General features: G+C 41.7%; 1 protein-coding gene across 8 annotated transcripts in view; it reads left to right on the forward strand.

Annotated features, from left to right (window-relative positions):
• ppfibp2b (PPFIA binding protein 2b) overlaps positions 1-19853 on the forward strand; it is a 98964-nt gene that overhangs the window by 56862 nt on the left and 22249 nt on the right. For 7 of the 8 annotated variants that reach the window (XM_042223471.1, XM_042223472.1, XM_042223473.1 and 4 more), the window contains 3 exons: positions 9364-9513; positions 16402-16629; positions 17535-17627. In XM_042223471.1, the coding sequence (XP_042079405.1) occupies positions 9364-9513; positions 16402-16629; positions 17535-17627 (471 nt within the window). The remainder of the gene's footprint in view (positions 1-9363; positions 9514-16401; positions 16630-17534; positions 17628-19853) is intronic. The other variant, XM_042223475.1, reaches the window with a different exon arrangement.

The raw sequence follows: 19853 nt of genomic DNA on the forward strand, positions 1-19853 counted from the left end.
GCAGCAAGCTAGGCTAGCAGAGAGTGAAATCATCTGTAAAATTTAGATTTCACCACTAACTTTGGGACTTTTAACAAAGGAGCGAGTGGTAATGGTGACTCACTTTGTGGAACTAGCCTCAAGTTGGTTTTAGATGAACTGCAGTTTGTTTGGTCCTCTGTACTAGTTTAATTTCAATCAATTAAGAAAGCTGTTTTAACCCCCGTATATAAAATATATTGCTATAACAGTATTAACACAGGCTCTCTACAGAGGGCCGTAGCTGTTTGTTCTCAGTGCAAACTGCATCAGCCTAAAGAGGAGAGTGTATTATATTTAAAACACTAAATGTGGTCTCAAATGGTGCCCAGACAGATGGTAACTGAAAATGAAACTATGACAGAGGTCATACTTATTGAGTTGACCTTGTTGTCACTTGGCGTGTCTTTTTTCTGTTTTACGTTAGAGCAAATACCAAGTCGCTGACTTCAGGTGATAGCAGGGAGTTATCCAACAGGATGTTCAGAGTGACTAAAGTGCAGGAGTGAGTTGTTACTGTAAATGAATAAATAAAGGAGTGGCGCAGTGTTTTATTGAGGGTTCCAGTTTGATTTTATGCTCGCTGGCCTCCTTTGACTCTGTCCCTGTTTAGCTGTGTGGTGGATATAACAGAGACATCAAAACAACTAGATTTTAAAGGGTCAAAGCTCGAAGTTACTCAGTGTTCAGTGAGATGTAATGAGATTAGACAGAGTTTACTCTTACAGTACAGTGAGTTTGAAGGTGACCTTTTTAGATAAAGGATGTAAAATGTTCTGCTACCAGCTATGTCCCATTCATTGGATGTAATCCACTAATGTTGACTTTACATTAATGCAACTGCTGTCGGTCCTGGAGGGATGAGAATCAGTCAAAACATAGAAATAAAGCCCAGATTTCAGCAGCAGATACACGAAACCGAAAAAAGGTTTCCATAAACGTGGTTTTTAAAACATGAGCAGCGGTGAAATCCTGTGTGTTTCAAAAGCATTACTGAAAGATGTTGACAGAAAATGGGCCAGTCTGATTATTAAATATTCATTTCATTACAACATCTGGTAAACTGTGAGTACATTTATAACATAGGTTAATAACAAAGGGGATATATTTGGAAACCGACAGAGCATTGAAGGTCTATTTAAACTGGACTAAGAGCAAGCGAATAAAAAGAAGAATACACTTTGAATTGATCAAAGCCTTTGTGTCGGTACAATGTGGCCTAAGAATTATCAAAGATTTATTTTTAACATCAAAGCAATTTTCATATAACTTCTATATAATCTATCTCTCTATATGTACATACTTTGTCCTTAACTGAAAAGAATTGTCAAAGCATCAAGCCTTTGGGGTTTTTTGAATATGAAAATTAATGTCAAATACAGACTATATTAATCCTGCGTGAAGATCTCAGTCACATGTTGCAAAATGTGTGCAAGGCGAACAGAGGCAACAGTTGAATCTGTATTGTTTTATAGTTTTGTTGTCTTCAGTATCAGGAAACAGATAAATACAAGTAAATACTATCTCATGTGCATCAACGTCTGTCCTTACTGAAAATCCCATTAGTATGCGCTCCTAAGCACTTAGCACTTTAAGGCACTGCTGGACAATAATTGTAGAGCAAAGTGCAGTAAATGGAAAGTTTATTCAGCCGGCCAGTCTTTGGATTTCTCTACTGCTGCCCACAGTAGGTCATAATTCTGAAGCAGAGTCTTCTAGTCGTTTCAGTTGTTTTGGTTGCCGTCACCAGTGAGGCAAGCTCGTGAGCTCTGCCAAGCTGGACACAACAAGCCTGCAGCTCTGTGCATCACAGAATCAGGCTTCTGTTTAGACTCCTCAACAGGCTCTTTGTCCTCCTCGCTGTCGGCACAGAGGATAAAAAGGCCACAGCCCCCAAATAAATACCCCACCGCGGCCGTGACGTTTTTCTCCCTCATCCAGCCACCCTTTGTTATCTATTAGTTATTGCTGTTGATGTTTTTTCAAGTGATCTAAACCAGTTTTAGGTAAAAACACAGGAGGAATAAAACATCTCTCTCTCTTTTTTTAAAAAAAAATCTCTGCTGCTACTGATCTTCTTTTTGGTTTGTGACTTGACGTTTGTGGTGTTTCCTGGTTTTAGCTGCACTGATCTGCAGCTGTCGTCCTGGTTTGTGGTTGTTTGTTAGTAGCTGCGAGTGGTTCCCTTTTACACTTTACGACCGCTGCTCAAATAGTTAATCTGATATGAGATGTTTGGTTTGCAGAGATGAGGGCTGAGTGAGGAGAAAGATAACCGTGGACCGGTGTTTTCAGTTTCTATCTCGTCTGTTGTGTCTGTTGTATTTTATTATCAGTTATGTACCTCTTAAATCTTCTCCGTGCATAATTACAGGGCATGTTTGAAGGATTTAAAAGGTGGCAAACACGTCTGCTTCTGCAGTGTCTAATACACAAGTATGAGTACACTGGTTTGGATCATATCGAGGTTGTGACACACGATAAATTCATCTTCTGATTTCTGCGGGTTTATGTTTTCACATAAAATCACATTTATATTTTAATGCTTTCATTAGCAAAAGTGGGGAAAAAAACAAAATGAAGATTTTGAAAAACAAAATATCAGCAAAGCTCCGGATTGTTGGATGCTAAGTTAGTTGACTTTACCTCCTAGGTCCTGGCGTCCACATATGTGGACATCACATTTTGGGTTATTTAGACCAAAATACTCAATTTTGCTCTACAAGGGCCTGATATCCACTTACGAGGACATTATACTGCTACTGTTCTTTCAAAATTTTAAACGAATATCCTAATACGTGGCTCTTATTTTTCTTAAAAACAAAAGTAAGGTAAAAAAAAAATCTGGTAATTCTTTGTTTTTACATTCATCGGGCCCCAATATGCCCAAATATCAAAGAGAAAATAAAAATGCATGCTGTGGAAGAGTTCAGGTCTTAGGAGGCTAAGGCAGGGGTGTCCAACTCCGTGCCCGGTGTCCTGCAGGTTTTAGATGTGTCCTTGATCCAGTACAGCTGATCTAAATGGTTAAATGACCTCCTCAACATGTCTTGAAGTGACTGGTAACGAACTAATCATTCGATTCAGGTGTGTTGACCCAGGATGATACCTAAAACCTGTAGGACACTGGCCCTTGAGGCCTGGAGTTGGACACCGCTGACTTAAGAACTCTCCACAGATGTTTGAAGCTTAGATTATTCCCAGAAAATGGGAAAAAGTGAAGTGCAGCACCTTCAAGTGGACAGTCAGCATGAAGCCAAAAAACAAAAAGTTGTACAGGGGTAGAAGGACACCTGAAAACGCCTGAAATTAAGGGACTTCACACTGCAGCACATTGCAAACATGAGCGCCTCCGTTAACAGACGTCAGCTGGGCGTGGAGATGGATGCTGTACATCTGATTCTGTGTAGTGTATTCACAGGATAGTATTCACATGAGCAAACACAAACAAGTTGTGTGTCTGTATGTGAGCGAGAGAGACAAGCGACAGGCGAACAAGAGTTTATCCAGCCATGCAGCATTATGTTTCAGCGCTGCAGGGCTGCTGTTTGCTGTGGGAACCACAACTAATCTAATAAGAAATAGCCCTCAGGACACACACACACACACACACACACACACACACACACACACACACACACACACACACACACACACACCACAGGGTGCAGAGTTCTCATGCTGGAGGATATCCACCCACACATGTAGTCATACTGTGACTACATGTCCTACAGTGCCTTTATTTAGACATAAAAATTACTGTACTGAGACATTTCTGTCTACACGGCTTACACTGTTGTAGTTACACAGTATCCTAAACAACATACAAGACAAGTATAACGCGCATAAACATTCATGGGCCATTATGTTTTAATATTTTGCCATGTTCATTAAAAATGTAATTGACTCAACAGCAGACGTCATTCACTGTCTTCATTATTATCCAAAAAATATCAACAGCCCAGCAATTTCCCAGTATTTCTGGTTTCCATGCACTCTCTGGCTGATGTTTCTTTATTTTCTGCGTTTTTGGCCAAAACAAAAAGGCGGAGGTCTCTAAAACAGTCCGTGATTTGGCAACCAGAGATTGAGAAATATCAATAATATAATAATAAAATAATAAAATGTTGCAACTTGCAAGTGATGATGATTACCACATCCTACCTACAGTTATGGGAATGGCTTGAATCAAATGAGAACCACTGAGGCTGAGGATCCTGAAAGTGCCAAAATTGCTGTTGGCACTTGAGGTTGGCTCTAAAGGTCACGCTTGAGTTTTCTTTCTGTGGTGAATCTAAGCAGAGCCTTGAACCTACTCAAAGCTGAAGCCATGCCAGCATTTATGCCAGTGCAGGCTGCGTCAACGTCCAGTTGCATGTCTGAGGACATTAGCTGCTTCCATATTTCCCAAGGGGTTGCTGTAGTGGCTGTGTCCAGATTTTTAAACCAGAGCAGATTTTACACAGGACACTCCTCTTGACGCAACCATCCCATTTATCTGGGCTTTGGATCGGGACCAGGAGTGCATTAGATTGTCACCCCCTTTGAGGTTTAGTTAGTGTCTCCTCTGGGTGTTGAGCCGGGGATCTTTCATGTGAAAGATGAATGTGTTAACATTTAGGTAGATTTAAGGTTAGCCTAAACAGCCGACTGCTTGGATTAACAACTATGCCAGTATGAAGAGTCATAGCTGATTTTGGTCAGGCCTCATTTCAGCTAACTGTAGTCACTGAACTGAGCCTTTCCACTGTGTTGGCAATCTTTTTCTGTCATTTGGGACCATGTCACACAGAATGCCCAGTGAATCTGTGCTTTGCCTTTTGGTGAGTGAAATGAGGATATTTTTATGTATCTTGATTTTGCACCTCTACATTTTATAGATGCAACATGAAAACCAGAGCTTGCAAGCCTTAGCTTATAACTTAGATCTCAACATTCTCGTCCAAATATGGTCACGTCTGAGTCAAAAAAGCTCACCTGCCTGAAGTGAAGAACTCATATCTCCATAACCTTTTGGCATGTCAACACATAGCGGAAAAACATAAAAAATGAACTGTTGCTAGGTTTAAAGTGCCTGATGTAACTTCTTACAGGGGAGCAAGCAAAGGTGCTCAAACAGACCTAAAACTGACGTGTTAAAATCAGAAGCAGTGCATATTTGAAAGGGGCTGAGAGTAGATGACTACTTATGACATGACATAAAATGACGGGGTAAATATATAAGAAGATTACCTATGCACCAGAGCCTACTGTAACATATAATAGGGCAGCATGCTAGTTACACCGAGAGAATAGAACAGCATGGGATTTGTTTTCAGAACATAGTGAGCAATGTAACGGTAAGTTCACAGGCAAAAACAGTACCAAACTTCTACTTCTGCGATTTTATTGAGTGTTTAATTTTTAAACAAATAGATAGTATATATCCAAAAAGTTGATTCTGTTCATCTGGACGTAGCGTTTTGTGGGAGAAACGTTTCGTCACTCATCCAAGTGACTTCTTCAGTCTCAGCTGACTGCAGGTTTCCCCAAATCTTATAAACAGTACATTTGCATAATGACTGAAACCAGCCCACTGAAGGAACAATGGGCTGGGAGGTCAGTTCCTTAATCTTAATTATGCAAATTCTCATGACCATTGATCAACAACCACTGACCAAAACCCACTGATCAAAACCCACTGATCAATGGCCATGAGTACCATTCACAGAGAGTTGGGGAATGGCTGCAATCACAGCATGTAAGATGGTGACAGATGTACCCTTAGGCCCCCTCCTCGATTCAGAGATGGTCTTTCCCTTTTCACGTAAATGGCCTCCTTGACTCCGCCCTCAAACCAGCGTTCCTCCCTGTCCAGGATGTGTACATCCTCATCTTGAAAGAGTGTCCACTGGCCTGTAGGTGTAAACAGACTGCAGAGTCCTGGCCTGACGAGGTGGCTCTTCTGTGTTGTGCCATCCGCTTCGCCAGAGGTTGTTTGGTTTCCCCGATGTATAAATCCTGGCAATCCTCCTGGCACTTAACAGCGTACACTATGTTACTCTGTTTGTGTCGGGGGACCCGATCCTTGGGGTGGACCAATTTTTGGCGCAGCGTGTTTTGGGGTTTAAAAGCCACAGAGACCCGGTGTTTAGAAAAAATGCGTCTCAACTGCTCCGATACTCCTGACACATATGGGATCACTACAGGTTTTCGCTTGGGCAGCGGTTGTCCTTCTCTCCTGGATCGGCTGGAGCTTTCTTTAGGTGCCTTTCCCAGCTTTGACAAAAGTCCAGCTGGGATAACCACATTTACTCAGGGCCTTCTTGATGTGCAGTTCTTTCTGCTTCTTCTTCCATGTACAAATTGGCCACGATGGGTGAAACTGGGAGCCCATGGCACACCCATGTTTCTGCCTGTAGAACTGACCCTTGTATGTGAAGTAGGTGGAATGAAGACACAGTTCAAACACACTTGGTGATGCTGAGAGTGGTCCTGTTGCTGAGGTTGGGGTCATCCTGTAATCTCTTACGGACTACCTCCAACGCTTCCGTGACTGGGATGCAAGTGAAGAGAGATGTAACGTCGTACGAGACCATGGTTTCATCTGCCTCCATAATGACATCTCTCACCTTCTCAACAAAATCCAGGGTGTTCTGGATGTGGTGTTCAGAGCTGCCCACCAGCGGGTTGAGGATCGAAGCCAGAAACTTGGAGATGTTATAGGTGACAGAGTTGATCATGCAGACAATCGGTCTTAAAGGTGCACCCTGTTTATGTATTTTTGGTAAACCATACAGGCATGGTGTAGATTCCCCTGGGTATAGCCTGTGGTATGAGGTTAAGATTAAGGAACTGACCTCCCAGCCCATTGTTCCTTCAGTGGGCTGGTTTCAGTCATTATGCAAATGTACTGTTTATAAGATTTGGGGAAACCTGCAGTCAGCTGAGACTGAAGAAGTCACTTGGATGAGTGACGAAACGTTTCTCCCACAAAACGCTACGTCCAGATGAACAGAATCAACTTTTGGAGATTTACTTTCCTGGATGATTGAGAATGCATCAAGACGTTAGATAGTATATACTTCAAGTTCTCCTGTCTAGTCGTGCCATATTTAACTCTGGAGATGAGCGCAGCCTCTTTAAAGGGATCTATAAATTCTGTGGTGCATATGATAATTAGTCACATGCACGGCACGGCCTCATTATTAAAGGAAAGCAAATGTCAGGCAGCTGAGCCGTGGGCCATGACCACAGCGTGTGGATGAATTACCTCTAAATATTGCGGCTTATCCCTCTGTAAGTGACACTGGTGTTAGATTGCAAACTGACAGTCAGCTGCCATAACGAAAGAGATTTTCTAAATATCTGCGTGTGTGGTGTGTGTGTGTGTGTGTGTGTGTGTGTGTGTGTGTGTGTGTGTGTGTGTGTGTGTGGCTGCTGAGCTGGAGTGATTATGGGGTTTAGTTGTTCATTTGTGTGGCTGTGGTGTTGACACAGTTTGTTTACTATGTGATGTTTCCGTTTAGAAAGAAATTCCTTGTCTGACATTTAATGGACAGTAATCTACTTTATTTGACCGCTCACAAGTCATTGAATTTCTGTCTTAAATATATGTTATTTAAAATAGGCTCATGTGAGAAGTGTGTGGCTATAATTCTAAAAAAATCCCAGCATCTTTTTTATTGAATTTGATTCATTTGGCATTTTGAAAATGTGCACGCACAAATGAAAAAATAGAGAAGCAAAAAATGATTCTGATTGTTGTTCTGCTCCAAAACCATCTCAAAAAAGTTTTGCATTAATAATACGTTTATATAGCTCAACTATAAGGCTACAAGATGCTTAACAAGACAAGATAGTCACGGTAAAACAAACAGTAATAAAACGTTTGAGAAACATTTAAAGGTTACAGAAAACTGGGAGGGAGAGCGCAAGACAGTTAAAAGCAGAACAAAGAAAATGAAGAATTGCAAACAAGTACAGTAAAAGCACACAAAAATAATCAACATAAAAGTAGCTCGATTTGGAGGCATTGAGAAAGTCTGCCTATCCGATGTCTCTATGAGAGATTTAAAACAAGAGTGTGATATATTAAAAACTATTAAACAGCAGAAAATGTATGTTTACAGCCTCAGTTTGCACTTCATCACAGCTCTCTGCTTTCTCAGTAAAAGACTTTCAGTACCTACTGCTGACTGTGACTAAAGAAAATATGACTAGCTCTTACAGCAAAAACATTTCTGTCAAAGCGGCAACTTCTACGGGAAAATCACTTCCCATAACAAAGCGGTTACGTTACACTGACTCACTCACTTGGCTTTTGTTGCTTTTCTGACTGAAGGACTGGACTAGAAAGAGGTGAACTTTTGCGAGCCTTCATTCAGTTAGTTCATTTTCAGATTTGTTTGTGCTCTTTCTAAAGCTCCCACTCCTCTTTGCCTTCACAGCGCTCTGAGCTAAAGCTAACTGCTCCGTTAAATACCCAACTGTGCGTTTTGACGCGCACATGTGTGAGTACAGGGCGTAGCTGGTCTAATCGAGTGCTCTGCTTTAACTGGACAAGCTGAGTCCTGCATATATCAACGACATTTGTCCTGTTTAGCAAAGTTAAAAGTAACAGGGATATGGCAGCTTTAGCCACCGCCATTTGACACCATTGCCCCAGAACCAAACCTCCTGGAATCATATAAAGTTGTAATTTTTTTTTCCACAGTTATTGTTATATTATCATGAGTGGGGGTCACACTTGAGTTGACAGTCCTAGTTTTTACACGTGTCCCAATTTTTTTTCTCCTTATTAAGCTTTTTAAATTGGTGCACAAAAAGCTTGTAAGTTCATATTTGGTCTGTTTGGGGGTGTTTTTTCTTCCCATTTCTTTCTAAATGTTTCATACTAAACAAGTATGGAGCAAGAAGATGGACGTTAAAGGCTTAATCAGCAATCCAGGTCAACTGTAGTTTGAGTTTAGAAAGGAGGAAGTGCAATTTAAAGGAGTTTAGATGAGGAATTGAAAGCAACAGAGTTTTGTATGAGTCAGAAAAACGTTCCTTCATGTCCAGTAGAGTGCTTTTTTTCTTTCTCTCTCTTTTTTAGATGCTCTTTCTTTTACTCTCTCTCATACCAAAGAAGGCATATATTAATAGAGTCTCTAGCACGCTTGTGTGTGTGTATATATTTAGCTTTGTGGGGTCTGGGCCCCAACCGCTCTGCTCTGTTAGTGTGGGAACAACAATACGCTGAGTGGAGTAGCCTGCTTAGTCTCACAACACCGATCTCCAAAAGCTGCGTTGCTCTAGCTTGAGTAAGTTGCGTGTTTGCTTCCCATGCATCTGACTTAGATGGTGCACATGTGATTCTCCCAGGAGCTGATGAGCAGGACCTCGCTAGAAACTCAGAAGCTGGATCTGATGGATGAGGTGTCCTTTCTCAAACTGAAGCTGGTCAGCATGGAGGAGACGCAAACCAACTCACACCCTCAGGATTCGACAGACACAAAGCAGAACAAAGCTGAGGTACGCAAAGTCAACAAACATGCTTTCAAACACATTCAAGTCTTTGATCTAGAAATGGAAAACTTGTATGATGTCTGTGTTTAATGGGCTATAAGCCAAGATCCCTGCCACACTTGCCTGAGTGGAAGTTTCCCCTTCTGTGTACATATTGATGTATTGTAGAGTTAAATAACAGGAGGATGAACATTTTACTTTGCACAGTTAATCCTGTTTATGGTTGGGAAATAAACCATCTAATTTTAGGGCACAGATTAAGAGTATTATTTTAACTTACTTGTTGGTATTAAACAGTTATTGGTACTTTGATTATACACATTGATTTTCAGGTACTTCATTGGGTGGAAAGGCCAGATACCGACTGTCTCATACTTTTCATCTTGCCCAACTCTAAAACTCCGTAATGCAACATCAGAATATGTGATATTAGCGTCTTGAATAATCACAACTGTCATTAACTGTTCAGCTGTGTTTGCCTGGGTGATCCTTCACTACATTTCTGCTAGTTTGGGCTATTTATCAGCTGCAAAGAGCAACCAGTGGAACAAAAACATCATCGCTGGTATGATCAGGTCTGCAGCCACCGCTTTGTTTGAATGAAATCACCTTCAAAATGCACATCAATAGACAACACAATTGTTTTTACCACTGTTTTTCAAATAAAGCTTAATAATCTTTATTCCGTATGTTCCACGAGGGGTTATTTAGGGACACGCATCCTGTGGTACAGCTCTTGGGAAGTTCAGACATGCTGTCTAAGGATGTATGTAAGCTGTTTGTCTGGTTTTATTGTGTTTTTTGTCTCAAAGCCAGGAGGGAACATGCGCATTCACCAGGGGCTACTGCTGTCACAGTAGAAAGGCACAGATTGGGGGGAGGGGGGATTATTATGTTATTGTATAATATGTATTTGCAATATTGTGGCTTACAGATATAACAGTAACTACATGTCTTCTTTCTAACTCTTTCTGCAACTTTGGTTTCTGCGTCTGTGCTTGTTCTCACAAGTTATACTCTCTCATCCAAGCTTTTTATAAAGAAGGAAAACAAATGTTAATGTGTGGATTAAACTATGAGGCGCTGATTCCTCCCATCGCCTGTCTGTGAGACCTCACCTGTCGGCTGGTGGCAGACGATCCCGCTAAAGAGGAGTGTGATTGGTGGAATGTGTGTTTGATGCTAACCAGGTCTATTCACAGGGCTCTTATCAGCCTCAGAGTTGTAAGTACATTATTGTATAGGCAACGGCTATTTCACACAAGGCACAGTCTGTACATGAAACCTTGTACACTTGTCTGTTGGAAATTTATGCAAATTAGTACAGATTTCATAATTTTCTTATTCAAAGATTTACTTACAGACCTCTTGCTATCTTTCTAAAAAAAATCCTTTCAGTTGCTGAAGTTTCATGGTAACGGTTAAACTTTTTACGCTTGTATAGCGGTTTGTCTTTAAGCCATGTGTAACAAAAAGGAAAAACCGTTACAGCTTTCTCTAGAAACTCTCATGTTGACTCTCGTTTCCACAGCAGCAGCCTGCTGTTACTTTTGTTGTTTTTCAGGTTTGGTTTACCCACTAAACCAGTGAAAAAGTCACACGAGCAGGATTTTCCCACAGTTTTTGTCCCACATTTAAATGGAAATCGTGGAGGCCAAATGAATAATCTGTCCTGCGATCCTGAAATATCTGTCACCCAGATAATAACCAGGCAGATGGTGAAAACATGCCCACCCTCTGGCCAACTTGACTGGCAAAGGTAATGATGAAATGTGTCTGGATGGGGTACAAACTTCACTGGTGAGGCTCTGAAACAAGCCAGAACACATCAAACAGTAGTTTAAGCACCACCCTGCTCACATCCTGCAAAGAGTCAGCGGAACAGTTTTTGTTTTTGATCGGAGACTTTAGAAATAATTAACTGAAACTGTGAAAAAACACCTGAAACTCACGAGCCTCACTAATACCTGGTGCACCTAAAGCCCTTCCACCTTTTGAAGTCAAGAAATCAATAATTCTAGTATGGCCGTCATGACTTTTACAGAAAAGTGAACACCCTCCATTTAAGTATTGTGAGCTCATTGTCATGTTCAAGAAACCATTTTAATACGATCTGTGTCATGGCACATTATCCCGCTGGAAGCAGCCATTAGAATATGAGTACACTGTGGTTATATAGGGATGGACTTGGTCACCAACAGTACTCAGGTAGGCGATGGCATTTAAGTGAGTGTGTCATAGTGCGTCATTAAAATATCCCCCAACACTTTTACACCACCAACAACCTGAAGCCAGGCTGGAGCTTTAATGCCGTTCACACCACATTCTGATCCAACCAGGAATGTTGCGGCAGAAAACTCATCAGACCAGGCAGCATTTTTCCAATCCTCTCCAATTTCGGTGAGCCCATTTAAACTGTAGCCTCGGTTTTCTTTTTCTAGCTGACAGGTGTGAAACCTGGTGTAGTCCTCTGCTGCTGTAGTTCCTCTGCTTCAAGCTTTGACGTGTTGAGAGGCGATCTTAAACCTTGGTTGTGAGGAATGGTCATTCAAGTTACTGTTGCCTTCTCATAATCTCAAAGCAGCTGCTCATGTCTGACCTCTTGCATCAACAAGGTTTTTTTCTCACAGATAACTGTCACTCACTGGGTATCTTCAGTTTTTTGGACCAGCGGTCCCCAACCCCCAGGCCTCGGACCGGTACCGGTCCGTGAGTCGTTTGGTACCGGGCCGCGAGAGTTGAGGCTCAGGTGTGAAATGTATGGTTTTCAGGGTTTTTATCGGTTTTCAGCGTTATTTTGTTATCGTTTTTATCGTTTACTCTGTTTTCCTGGGTCTTTTCACGTGTGTTATGAATAAATCTTCTTTTCTTAAAACTTCTTTTATTTTGTTGTATTTATCCGCGACACCTTAAAGGCCGGTCCGTAAAAATATTGTCGGGCATAAACCGGTCCGTGGAGCAAAAAAAGGTTGGGGACCGCTGTTTTGGACCATTTTCTGTAAACCGTAGAGATGGTTATGCAGAAAAATCCCAGTAGATCAGCACCCGCTGAAATACACCAACAACCATGTAGGTCCTCAGTTTTAACTTCAGCAGGTCATCTTGACTATGCATGCATGCCTAAATCCATTGAGTTGGTGCCATTTGATTTACTGATTAGCTATTTTGATTAGCAACCACTTGAACAGGTGTACCCAATGAAGTGGCCAGTGATTGTAGGTGAAAACGACTGCTCAGCTCAGCAACAGGTTTGGGCCTCGGTGAAGGTGAGAGTTACATTAGGATGTTGTTTCCCTCACTGACAGAACGCACAATAACGATGCACACATACACGCATTCCAACCAAGTCCGGCTGAGCAGCCTTTGCTTGTCTTCACTAGTTTCTTTGTGTGGACTTTGTTCATTGTGACACCCAGCTGCTTCCCACTGGCACAAACGGATACTAAGGCTGCTCATGTGGTTTCGCTGTGTGTGCGTGTGTGTGTCTGTGTGTAAAGCTATCACAAGCCATCCAGGGCCGTGCTCTGATAGAATAAACACGATACAGCATTTTTGACACGCAGGGGCCCATACTCTGCAACCGCACATGGATGGAGTGTGATAAGCATCAGCAGAAGCAGACAGAGGGGAGGAGATAGTGAAGGGAACAGACGAAAAGAGAGAGGACAGAGAAAAAAGAAGGAACAGACGGCTGATGTACAAAAAGTGACAGGATGTAGTTTGAAATATTGTTTTCTGACCTGTAAGGTGCGCATTAACTGAACGTGCATGATAGCCACACTGCAAATCTGCAAATCCTGCAGGACGTGACTGCCAGCGATGTCGGATTCTATGAGAAAACCAAGTGTGAGCTGACTTTGCTTCTTGCGCAAAGCTCACATTCACTCAATAACAAGAAGAACATTTGTCTTAGCAGAAAACTTTTTTATTCAGTCAGGAAGCCACATTCTGTCAATAAATCCTGGGAGCTGTCCAGTATTTCCGATACCATTTCAGGTACAGTGAACCTGAGTTTAGTGTACCTGACATGATCCTTATTTCATAAGAAAACTGCCTGCAAACCCTTGGTTTGAGTAGAAAGTGCCAAGATGTTGGCACTTTCTACTCACGTCATGCTAGCTGCTCCACTTTGTCTCACACTGCTGTTAAATTGATGTTTAAAATGTTGGTTTAAAATAGTGATTTGCAAAAGTTGCACTGTTTGCTTAGCACGGGTGGTCAGTTCATTTTAATATCCAGCACAAAAAAATGCAATACCTGTTTTCAGCATTAAATACTGGTGCAATTAGCAGTAACCTGCATATCGCAGATGTTAGTAAATCCGTTTGTGTGCTCCTAGAAATATATTTGCAGCATGTTCCCATCTTTTACATGCAATCTTGTCACTTTCTAGCATGTGGCTACTGTTAATCCAAGGCATCATGCCTGTACCTAACACAGTAGTTTTGGTGCTGAAATGTATCCAAAAAATCCATTTAGGTTACATGCATGAGTTCATGTAGCCAATGAGCTGGAACAATCCGGAACAGCATTTCGGCACCTTCAGTTAATGAGTCATTAAATCTAACAGGCAGATTAAACAAAATAGTGCAGGATATTATCAAGCAGTCCTTTTTTAATAGGTTATATTGCAAAAAATGTAAAAAAGCAGCACAAACTTCAACAGGAATTGGGCGGCACTTATTCACTTTATCTAGTCTGTTTTTCAGGCTGCTTCAGGGATCATGAGGCCTATTCTCTCAGCTTGAGGCTCCACCACATAAATCTAACATCAGTCCTGTCAATGAGCTGTTTTTATAAGTTGGTGCTGTCTTGGTTTAGTATTGATTCAGTATTGAGATGCACATACGTACTCACCAGAATCCAACATGTCCGGTGTGCAGCTGAGGTGCTTTGCTTTGTTTACGTTATGATGGGGCTGACACCGGTCTGCATTTTTGTCAGTAAAGTCAGGATGTGTGTGTCTGTGCGTGTGTCTGTGTGTGTGGTTAGTAACAGCTGCGAGGCTCCGGTAGGCTGTCAGGAGGAATGGCAAGCATCCATTCTGAGCATTCCTCGGGGCCAAACACTTTCACCTCAGGAAACCACACCAACACCACACACAGGCTCGCTGCCGTCTCACGAACACCTTTAAGTACTAAAGCAACCACTTTTCAGGAACAAGATTCCCCTGAGCTGTGACATTTTCTTAGACCAACAGTTTGCTCAACATTTAATGTGTGTAAACAAAAAGAACAGTTAGAGACTTTGCTATGTGCACCTTCATGTCTCTTCTTTATTGTACGCTCTGTTTTTTTCCTGTCTTTACATCCTGTCTTGTTTTGTTTTATTGGTCTAAATTCTGGGTTACGGCTCTGTTTCCCATGCGACTAGACTTGGCTGGAGCTCAGGCATGTTATAATAACCCTGGTGCGCCAGATGGGGTTATTACTTATACAAAATTATGCTTTAGATGCCTGAAATGTGGATTTTATGTAGTTTAAAACAGCCCTGCCTGCTGAGCTGCCTTTCATGTAAAATGTAAAATAGGCCACGAAGCACAATGACAGAGACTGAAATCTTGGCAGCTTGTTCCTATTGCCATTTTTTATATTTACAATATGGTATCATACTTATATTGTGCAACATCAGAAGTTGCCATGGAAACTATTCTAATGTCAGCAGAAGACAGATGCTAGCCCTGATCTGTCCTCAGTGGATACGCTCGACATCTTCCACGGCCTGTTCTATGACACTGGATTTAATTAATGAGACACTTTTAATATTTAAGATAATCTGATTTATTTTTTCCTAAATACAATTTCTTGTTTTAGTGTTTCTTGCTATTGATTGTTAGTGGTACGGTGGAGTCTTTCTGATGTGACTGTAAACAGGATAAATGAAGCTTTTGGAACATCCAATCCTAATAACAACCACTAGCTTAACAGCCAGTACAATGCAAAATCACTAAGTGTATCAGCATGACAGACTTGTTGGTTGAGGGCTTTTGGAACGCCTAAAGTGTCGTGGTCGTATCACAACGGGGCGTGTTGCGTTTGACCTTTCGATCTTTAATTCCTGTACAAAAGCTGGTTCGACTGGGAAAACCCTCTGAGACAAATTAGTGATTTGTGACCGCTGTCTTGATTTAATTGGACACAATGATTCATCCACTCAGTTGGAGCACAGTTCACCCAAACAATACAACCCATTCTTAACCACCCCACTCTAATTCTGGCTGACAGGAGGTGTTTGTCTGCTCACCGCTGCTCTCCAAACTCCACTAGACTTCCTGCTTTTTCCTCTGACCCCAGACTAACCTTAAGAATAAAGTGGTCGCTCCTTTCCTGTCAGTGGTCACATTGAGCCAGCAGGGAGGTGGCGCAGAAACACTCACGCTGTAGCTGAGCACAGATCTGTTTTTCACACTATTTCAACAATGTAAGACGGTGAGGCATGATGCCTTGCCTGCATCTGTCTCCCACAATCTCACTCTTACGGCACTAATACAAGAGGAGGGCATTGCATAATGCAAAAGTGTTTAAAGGAGTAAAAGTTACTCTTATGTTTTCAGTTGTTTGTCAATGTGCTGAGGTGTAATGCTCCTTCTTTTCTAGGATTCTAACATTTTCTCCAGTTGAATTTAAGCATTTCTTTCTTCCGCTTCAAGTGTTTGTGTAAATCTTTGTGCTTTGTGTGTTTCACAAGATTTTTATGTGTTTTCTACTACAAATGGCCAACAGTGATCCAGATGTGGCATCAACCATTTTCCCTGTACTGACTGATTAACAAATAAGTTCATGTTTTATTCTCCTCTCCTCCTCTCAACTGACTTTCATTTATTCCTCTTTTCTTCACCTCATCTCACCATTTCACCTCTTCTGCCACCCTTCATTTGTCTTCCAACCCTCCCAGTGTGTGGTAAATCTCATCAGTGAGCTCCAGGAGCAGATGTGCAGGTTTCAGGAGGAGATCAGCACTCGCATTCAGGAGAAACGGGCCCTGGAGGAGAAGGAGGCCCAGAAGGGGGAGCCAAGAGACGGCCAAGCCCAGGGCTACAGCCCTCAAGTTGGGTTGGTCGGCTTGGACCTGAGCCTGTCTGGCTCTGATGCCCGGCAGCACAATGGAGGAAAGACTGTTCACGTAGGGAGACTTGATGGATGAACTCATCTTACCCTCCTTCCCCATCATTTCTTCTCTTCTCTTCTTCCCTTTTAACCAGTCCACACACCACCCGGTATTTGGAATATTCCACAGAATCAAGCTAACAACCTCTCTTGTAGTGTCTGTATGTGTACTGCAGGATGTTGGGGTCACACTCTGCTCTGGTTCTTGCAGTGATTGAGGCTTTCGATTGGGTTTTCTAAATGCTTCCATACATTTGAGGAGTTATTTACCTAAAAAGTCTTCCAGCAGTATGACGTAGAGTGAACTCCTCAAGTATTTGAAACATTTGGAATGTATTTCAGCACCGATCAGGATGTTGTCTCTATAAATCCTTTCAAGCTTGCCTTTAGGACCAGAATTGTGTTTTGTATTAGATTCGATGTGGTTTCCTTGCATGACAGTGATTCCTCCACTAACAAAGTTTACATCTGTCAGCTTCCTAATACACTGACCTGGTGGATGGGTCATGTTACGGTCCCTATAACCCTGCTGTCCAAAGTTTCCCCCAGATGGTGGCAGTGCGCAGCTGGCAGATGTGCGACCCGGAAGGCTTTCAGTAGTGTTCTGGGTTTCCTGGTTGTTAACTGCACGTTGTGGTGTCTGTTTCAGGAGGATCTTGTTTCCTTTATTAACCACTGTCTGGCCCCGGGGACCTTTATAACTGCACTGAATGTGAACCTGGTGTTTGAATACCCTCCCATTTATATGCTGGCATGCGTGCCCACTCATGTAGATGAACCTCGTGCCGATTGTGACATGTAGATGAAATGTATAACTTTTTTTGAGAATTGCTTGAAACATCAGAAAAGTTTCGTAATTGTGCACATGTATGTAAAGTGGTCCGGCTAACTGAAGAATGCTATGGTTTGGCTTTTCTGCAGGATTTGCAACAAGAAGTTAAGCAGCTGAAGAGCAAAGTGGATGAGTTGGAGGGAGAGAAGAGCCAGTATGAGAGGAAATTAAGAGCCACCAAGGTACTCGCTAAAGCACACAGAGCAGTGTAAAATGCATTTTACATGCACTTAAAATCTGTTTGTAGAAGCTGGGATGCTGTGTAACATATACAAAAGCATATCAAATGTTGAAACTGAGAAATCTTATTATATTTTTGAATATGAAGACTTAAAAATGTGTTTCACTACTGCTGGATAACATGTAAATTGTGGTTTGGCATTGTCTTCTGTGTGAAAGAGGTTCTTTCAATGTTACTCCAAAATCTGTAAACATCATTTAGTATTAGTGGTGTCTTCACAGATGTCCATTTCACTTGTCGTAGGGCCCCAAAATTGCAGCGTTTCATTGGTTTTTAGCCTTGGTACTTGGTCTAGAGGTGTCTCCAGAATCTCTGGATCTTTAAATCTTATGATGCAATGCCCCGATACTTTGAACTTCTCTAATCTTTTGTTATTTTATGAAGCTTTTACCCTTAAATTGTTGAACTCTTTGCCCACATAGTTTTTCACGGAGCAGTTAGTCCCTTCCGAGTTTTTCTTCTGAACAGCTCGGCCTCTTTAAGATGTTTTTTTTAAATATCCAACAACATCACTAATTGAGCTCATTAGTCTCTGAGATTTTCCATCTGGTATTTTCTTGGCGTTTCTTAAATTTAAGTTAAATTGCATTATTGATGTGAAATTGTAAGGAGCGCATATATAGTTTTGAGATTTGTTGTGTTTTTCCACTATTTTTAATAAAATGCAGCTCTTGCTTTTTTTTTTCGAGAGTTATTTTGTGTAGAATACAATAGAATAAATAAAAAATGAATAAAAAAATGGGACTTAATGAGCTCTGAAGTTTTCATTAGGGTGGGTTTCCTCTGGACAAAGCCAGGCGGCTTGTTCCCCTTTTCTTCCAGACTTACATTAAACGAACCCAAACATTGCTCTAAACTAATCTGACTAACTTCATATCATAGATGTGAGTGTGGTGTATACTTCTCATCAAACTCACCGGAAGAAGACTTTTCAAAATGTGGAAACTGGCCTGTGAAGTCACTGCAGCAAACCTGTGTAAAGGACGGACTTCCTAATCTGATAATTGCACATATGAAAAAGGAAATAGAGCAGATGTAGACAAGAATGGATGCTGGATACTGTAACAGAAGATAAAATTAACAGCTGGTGTTACTGTGATGTTATACGTAAACGTTCGATAATTTGATCAGACCGTCACCAGGTGAATTTCTTTAACCTTCATTCATCAGGATGAAATAATCAGAGCTTCACTCATCTGTGTTTCTCAGCAGCAGAGACGTGCAGCTTCATTTCCTTTGTTATGACAGAGTCTCTCTCTAACATATTGTTGGATATTGTCTGAAGGAGGTCAAACTGCCATTGGTTTCTCTGTGCTTACAGTGCTTCCTTCCTCCTCTCTCCCTCCTTCACAATCCGCCTCCTCTCCTCTTCTCTACTAACCCCTCTCTGCGGCTTGCTCTCTTCACTTTTTTCCGCTCCTCCTTTCTCTTCACATCCCTAAATCTCTCCCCGTCATTACTCTCTTCCTGTCCTCTCTCCCTCTCTAGCTCTCTATCTCTTACTCTCTCCATGTGTGTTACCAGTCGCTCATGACCCAGCTGTCCAGCCTCAAGCTGACTGTCGAGCACACACAGCTGGAGAAGCAGCATTGGGAGGAGCGCTGGCGCAGCGCACAGGTGCCTCCTCTTCCTCCTCTCCTGCTCTTGCCGCTTGTCATCTCCCCGTGTTGATTTCTTTCCTATGATTAGTGTTATGTTTGGCCTCTTCTTTTCTACTTTTCTCGTCTTGCTCCTCCCCTTCTCGTGTTTTTTCCTCATTTCTTTTCTTTCCTTAGTTTCCTTAGTTGCATTTGTTTTTGTTGGTCTTGCGATAGCTGTGAAGCTCTGTCCTGTCCCTTTGAGCAGGAAGGGACCGGACAGAGAAACCTACACAATAAATAAATAAATCAAAACCTACACTGGTTTTGATAAGGACAAGGTTTGTATTTTTTAAAAGCAGAAACCAGTAGATTCCATCCTTTTACTTGTGGCTTTTTCTTTCCCGTCGTTGTGATTTTTAGTGTGCATTTGCATGGATTTTGTGAATTTATTTGATTTTATCAGTTCTGTGTGTTTGTGCGACCCTACTGTGTTCATATTGTGCACTAAGGATATAACACGGTAATGATGCCTTCAACATATTCTCACTTAAGCAGATTTCCTGGCTGGTGCCTTTCATTTTATTTTA

This window comes from Haplochromis burtoni, unplaced genomic scaffold (genome assembly GCF_018398535.1).
Source record: "Haplochromis burtoni strain Fernald_Lab_line unplaced genomic scaffold, NCSU_Asbu1 Contig_112, whole genome shotgun sequence".
NCBI lineage: Eukaryota > Metazoa > Chordata > Actinopteri > Cichliformes > Cichlidae > Haplochromis > Haplochromis burtoni.